The sequence below is a fragment of the Euprymna scolopes genome, chromosome 12 (assembly GCF_053919585.1).
Source record: "Euprymna scolopes isolate OS-2025 chromosome 12, ASM5391958v1, whole genome shotgun sequence".
NCBI lineage: Eukaryota > Metazoa > Mollusca > Cephalopoda > Sepiida > Sepiolidae > Euprymna > Euprymna scolopes.
The window spans coordinates 63607902-63615086 of NC_136493.1; the positions used below are offsets into that span (position 1 = coordinate 63607902).

Consider the following 7185-nt stretch of genomic DNA (forward strand, 5'->3'; position numbering starts at 1 on the left):
ATGAACCTATATATTTAATGAACCTATATTTTTAATCAACCAATATTTGTAATCAACCAATATTTTTAATCAACCTATATATTTAATCCACCTATATTTTGAATCAACCTATATTTCGAATCAATCTATATTTTATATCAACCTCTATTTTTAATCAACCAATATTTTTAATCAACCAATATTTTTAATCCACCTATATTTTTAATCAACCAATATTTTTAATCAACCAATATTTTTAATCAACCAATATTTTTAATCAATCAATATTTTTAATCAACCAATATTTTTAATCAATCAATATTTTTAATCAACCAATGTTTATAATCAAACAATATTTTTAATCAGCCAATATTTTTAATCAACCAATATTTTTAATCAACCTATATATTTAATCAACCTATATATTTAATCTACCTATATATTTAATCCATTTATATTTTTAATCCACCTATATTTTTAATCCACCTATATATTTAATCCACCTATATATTTAATCCACCTATATATTTAATCCACCTATATTTTTAATCAACCTATATTTTTAATCAACCTATATTTTTAATCAACTTATATTTTTAATCGACTTTTCATCGACTATATATTTTATTTATTGCCGTTTACTGTATATTTTAGTTTTCAGTTTTAATTCTCATTTTCGCTGCTTAGAACTTTTACTTAAACACCTAATGATGATTCGTAGACGAATTGAAAGCGCTCGTGGCAGCAGCAACTGTGGAATTTTTATTAATGTTTGTAGTGTGCTTTCTTTTTCTCTTTGGTTTCTTTTATTTAGGGGGCCAAGATTTGATTTGCTGTTTTGCTCTACTTTTTAAACTTTGAGTAATGGTAGAAAAAAACAGCAACATCTATGGCTGTTAAGCCTCATATTATTTTGATTTTTTGTTGCTACATATGGTGGAGATAAGGATCAGAATCTCTAGTGTCAAGTGTTGATGGCTGATTCTGGTTGGCTTCTGTCATGGCTGGAGTGCCATGTCCAGAGACAGGAAGATTTACACCATCGTGTGCCTCTTCCCTCCTAGTGCATAAATGGGTTAAGGCGTGCTTTTTATCCTGGGTGTCAGTCTGTCAGTATTTGTTTTTATTTTTCTTCATATTTTCACATATAATTTGCGCATTCTCAATGACTTTTTATTTTTTATAAAAAGCTGCCCTCTGATGCCCTCATCTGCAACCTGGGTAACGCGGTTGATGGCTGAAGGGGACAACATGCCATTTTTTTTAAATGGAATTTTGTTCTAATGAGAATCTTTTCTCTTTAATAGTCTGGAGTTCAAAGTATCAATGCTGTTACTAAGGTGGCCAGAAAAAGGGTTGTATCATTTTACTACTCCAGAAGACGCAATCCTCTCCCTGTATAAGAGCCAAATACGTCCTAAAATAGCATACTCTTTCCATATCTGCACAGGTGCTGCTCGGAGCACCCTATTCTGCTTTGACAATGTTCAAAACCGGTTTCAAAACTGGGAAGGTGATGCCCTTTTTTCTTCCTTGCAACCTCTTTCTCATACTTTCAATATTTACTGCAAATTTTTCGTTGTCATAGTATGGAAAAATTGTACATATTTTAAAGCAACTGAGTCTACGTAAATTGCAAAACGTCAGAAAATGTGTCCGAGTTTTTTTTAACTGTAGAAATGAAGTCCAATTACACAGTAGAGAGATTTGTTATCAAACCTCATTTCAGTCTGAACAAGTCTGTCTCGAAGACAATAACTATTCTGAACAAAGGAATTCGTAAATTGTAGTCACATTGTTACAAATTATCAAAGTAGTTCTGCTGATATGTTATTTCTTCATTTTTTTTACTTTCAGACATTAGTCAAATGCTCTTATAATTATTTTCCTTCAATAATGTTGGTGAGTAAATTGATTTTACAGAAGATTCGGTTATGATACTTTCTGATAAAATTGATTGATAAGCTACAATGATGTTAGTTAAAAGAATAAGCAGGATCCGTGTACTGGCGTTGCTCAGTGGAAGTATGGCACAAAGCCAGGACATATTTGGTTAAGGACCCACCTGAAACCAAATGAAACTACAGTTGTTACCCCTGGAAAATGGCAGACACTGGCGTCCGTGACCCAAATGAAATCATCTGGTTTCCATTGTGGGGCATTGTCTGGTAGTGGCAGCTAGTAGAAGCCACTAGCTGTCATTGTTAGCAAGCACTTGAGATTACTGGCGAGTAGTGTTGGTTGGAGGAGATTACTTGCAGGTAATGGCAGATACTGGCGAGTACTGATAGGCACTGACTGCATTTGCAACTGGCAACCATGATTGGTGTCAGTCTTCATTTCACTGCTCTGAACTGAAATCATCTGTCTTCAACTTTCAGGCATTGTTGTGAAATAACATCCACTGGCTGCCTCTGGCAGGCAGTGATAGCCACTGGCGGTTATTCTTGTTTTTAGATATTTACTTGCATTTACTCGTGTATACTAGTGGACAGTGGCTTCCTTTTCTTCTATAATTGTCTTTTCCCGATGTTCACTGTCAGCCATAACTAGTATCGGCCTGTATTGGACTGTTGCAAGATGAAATTTTTTGTCGTCAATGGCGAACATTGCTCGTTATTGGCGTTTTTAGGTGATTACTTGTGTTTGATCATTGTCGGTCACTATGGATCATGACCAGCGTCGAGACCTGTATGACTGCTTTGACAGTGATTTTCCAGTGATTACTGTCACTATTGGGCAGTGACGGGCAATGACGTTTTGAGTCGATTATTATTGTTCTTAGATGGTAATTTCTGTTTTGATGTGATTAGTTCATTGGCAGGCGCTACCGTTTTGAGTCGATTACTGACATGAACCGGAAAGTTCATTTAGATTGTAAATGTAAACAAATCGGTATTGTTATATAAAATTGTTTGGCTAAAATGCAGAGTAGGATTAAATCACGCATTGTGTAAATGAAAACTTTTTGCATGACGACTTAAAGATTTATATGTAAAAATCCGATAAGAAGTAGGAAATTCAGGCTAACAAATGCTTAAATCGATTCAAAATTTGAAGAAACACTTCTCTACTTTGTACTCTCTTCCAAAACAGGCCACGTGTACATAATTCGAACTGGAAAATCCTTTATGACTTTAAATATAAACAAATTGGTATCGGTGCCATCGGGCAGGTTCATAAAAGTAAATCTGGTTATGTTAAAAATTTGTAGAATCATGTGTTTGCTTTGTATTTTGTACTGAAAAGGACAACGTGTACAAAACACAAACCTGAAAAGTATTCATGACTCTACAATATTAGAACTGAGTCAAATTTGTTGTTCTATCTTTTCTGATTTAGCTTCAACAGTTTCATTCTGACATGCGTTCTCCCAACACGCTGTTTTCCCACTCGCCAGTGGTTCCTTTCCCTTTCTCTTTATACCCATTCAACAAATTCCCTTGTCTCAAATTTGCATATCTCACATGTAAATTTGCATGACCGTCATACATATAAATGCGACGTCGGCATTTTAACTTTTTTTTTCTTAGAGGAAAAAACACGAAACTCGTGCTATTCAGGTAAGTTAGCCCCCCCCCCCTGATCTCATGATCACAAACAGGGAAGGGAGGTAGTATTCGTCTCTGTTGAGTACTTTGTTGAAGAGGAATAATGTGGACCTAACTTTCGTGCATACACTTGTCTGTGGATGGGCTTTCAGTAGACACCTCATCAGTTGGGAGATTGCTAACATCAGAATCATTCTCAAGCGGATCTGAATTAAAATAGATTAGCTGCTCACTGTCCTCAGAATCACTTTTGTCACTTGGCAGGTGGGTCCAGGTTACTGGTCGAAGGTTTTAATGTGCTTAGGCACCCAATCAACTTTCACAGACTGCAGGCTGATAACTAACCCGACCAATGTTATATTTCGTTGTGCACCTGCCACGTGGATTTTTAACTCAAACGATGTCTTCTTTTTCATATTTCTCTCCAGTCACTTCTGGTTTGGGCAGTGGGTTAGCTTTTATACTCTTGATTCATACATGGTATCTATGCAGCACGTCCCCTGGTACGGTGGAAGATAAAATGTCATCCTTTGGGATGATGCTGTGCCAGTAGACCGCCTCCAGTATTGAACAGTTCTTTCTGGCTGCAATGGTCTTAATGGTTCTATGACTTTGCTCTATCATACCGTTTCCACTTGGTGAGTACGCACATCGAAATCGCAGTCCCAATTATTTACAAATGACTGGAACTCCTTACTGGTGAAAGCAGTAGTGTTGTTGGCCAGTATTTTCGTCAGTGGGCCTCGATCAAGGAAAATACAAATACTCTCCAACTGTCGGATTACAGTGGTTGCATCTGTCCGATGCATTGGCCGCCAGATTGCAAATATAGAGGGGCCACAGTCGATGATAGTCAAAAGATTTTCACCATTGTGGTGGGTTACGTCCATTGCCAGTCTATCCAGTTGTTCTTTACACCAATTTTTCCTTTTTTCCAGTGCACAGGTGCAGGATCTATAGATCGACATGTTTTGCATGCTTTCACAATAGATTTAGCAATTTTTTTTGACACTTGCGAGTCCACCATCCTGACAAAATATAGAGTTTGTTTTACTCCTGGATGTCCACTTTGATTATGGATATCAGCCACATGGTTCCCGTCGAGTTGTCTCACTGCTGCGCAACTCCCAAGCACCTGCTCTCTTCCTTCTTTGAGTAGATCCATCCACCTACGTGGCACTCTGGTGAGACTATCTGCATGATTCTGATAGGACTTCACGAGTTTTATATCGATGTACAATTCATATTCTTTTGCCAGTGATTTCAAAGTTTCTAACCATCGCCTGATGAGCATTTCATCAGCTTCTTTTGTGTTCACATGCGCTTTCCCAGTCAAGGTGTCAGAGATCCATCGGTGCACGCACACCAAATCGGTAACTAAGTGTAACACTGTTGCCTTCCACTGAAGGTCCAAATTGACTCTTTTGAGTGCTGTGTCAAGTTCAGCTAGATTGAAGTGTTGAGCGTCGTTAGTAGGACGTAGCCAACATGCATCCTCAATGACCATTCCATTTGCCTCCAATGCCACTCCTGTTGCTATGCAACTTGCATCCACCCAGACTGTAACTTCTTTGCCGTCCATGCACCAGGCTCCTCCAATGGGATCCGCTTCTCGTACTTTGTTCACAGTTTCTACCAACATGTGATAAAGAGATACATTTTTGATTCTGTCATCCCAGCCTTTCGATACTGCAGTTGCTATGCGCTTGATAAATGTGACTACCACCCAGAGCCATCTACATACAGGAAAATGACCAACGTTTCCTACACGTCGATGGGTCAATTCATCTGGGATTCCTGGAATCCATTGCAGTGTGCAATCTTTCTCCCTGACTTGCAAACGCAGAACTCTGGCTCCATCTTTTAGTTGCACCGGATCCTTGGAAACCAAGCCATAGTCTAAAAAATGTTGTTGCATGCGTGATGCAGGAACTACACTTTCATTAATAAAAATATCATCCACATATGCTGATGTGGCATTTTTTATTGCATGGTCCTTAGATATGATCGCGTCTATTACAGACTTCATAATAAGTGGTGCCACATTCAGCTCGAATCCCAACCGCATGAGACAAAAGCGCTGGACCTTGAAAATAACAGTTTGAAATGACCATAATGCTTTGTCAACATGGATTTTAAGATATGCATTCCGCAGATCCATAAATGACACATTAACTCCTTGTCGCTGCCACTCTCTTAATTTCTGTGCGCACACTTCTGCATTGGCAGTGAAGGCATCCACAAATTCATTCAATTCCCGGTAATCAAAAACTGGACATACCTTGTGCTTCTGCTCCTCTACGACCGCCATCAAAGGAATTAGGCATTTGGGTGGGCCAAGTTCTTCTTCTGAATATGCACCAGCCATCCATTCTGCTGCCACCATTGAATTTCTTTCTCATAGCATCTCTGGCATGACAAGGCATCATGTATTCTTGCACACTGTTGTTCAATTTACTGGGAGAGCAAACGTTTGCCCATTTCCATGATGCAATCCATTCTTCATTAATGCGGTCATAAGTCACGCTAAAGTCTGGCTCATCGATAGAGATGGCAGCACATTTGTTTAAGCCTCCAAAATGTGCTTCACCTGATTCCGTGAAATGAACTCCACTGAGTTTCTGATAGCATCAATTCCCAGCAGTAGATCGAAACCCAACATCTGTTTATCCACAACCAAGGCCTCAATGTGGACAGCATATCCTTGGCAATTCAATGTCCTTTCGTCAGCTGTCAGTACCCTTGCTGACTTCTGCTTCCAAAAGCGACACACAGCTTTACTCACTTTACTGTGAACACCCGGAATCAATTAACGCCATACACTTTTGCCCATCTACATATATTTTCAGTGTTTAGTTTGTCGGGGAGGAGACTAATGCTGCTGCCTCCTTCCCTTCAGCGTTTCTCTGACACTGAGTTTAGATATGTACAAGGCCACTGAATCTGAAGCAACGTATCTCACAACGGACTTTGCACGCCCGACTGTTCAACCTCTTTTGGCGATTTTGTAAGCAGTCCCTCACCAAGTGGTTGAGACCACCACACCTGTAGCAAACAAATTTTTCATCCTCAGTGCACATTTGATTCTGTAGGTGATCGTCTGGCAGCCGTTGTGGTCAATCATGATAGGTCTTGTTTGGGTCAACAGTTGTTCTGCACTCATTGTTTCCATCCTGGATAAGGCGTGTAATACATGTTTAACATGTTGCAGTAGTCCAGACATGAATGCACACGTTAGCCAACATTTGGGCAAAAGTCCCTCAACCAACTGGGCCAGGTGTCACAGCTCAACAAAAAACTTGTCCACCATCTCGTTAGGACGAAGTTGTCGAGTGACAAACTAGTCATATGCATTAAATGCATCAGTAGCAAACACGGTTATAAGGGCTTGCTTGATTTGTTCTGCATCCACTTTCTGCTCCATACTCGCCTGTATATGGCCAGAGCTCCACCTCGCAATCTCAATGGCAGGACATGCTCAACATTTTTCATGGTGCAAAGCTCACACACAAGCTCCACATTTTCAATCCACTCAATAATGTGCATATCAGTGACGGCACCACTAAATTCTGGAGTCCAAGCATTTTTTGTTTTAAATTGCAGCGAATGTATTGGAAAAAACAACAATAAATTAGTGAGGACAACATGTGGAAGT

At 39.1% G+C, this 7185-nt stretch overlaps 1 protein-coding gene across 1 annotated transcript in view; it reads right to left on the reverse strand.

The window, feature by feature from the left end:
* The window catches only part of LOC145291052 (uncharacterized), a 58129-nt gene extending 52213 nt beyond the window's left edge, over positions 1-5916 (reverse strand). The window contains exon 1 of the mRNA XM_080136559.1: positions 4585-5916. Coding sequence (XP_079992685.1) covers positions 4585-5916 — 1332 coding nt within the window. The remainder of the gene's footprint in view (positions 1-4584) is intronic.
* Positions 5917-7185: the final 1269 nt, after the last annotated feature.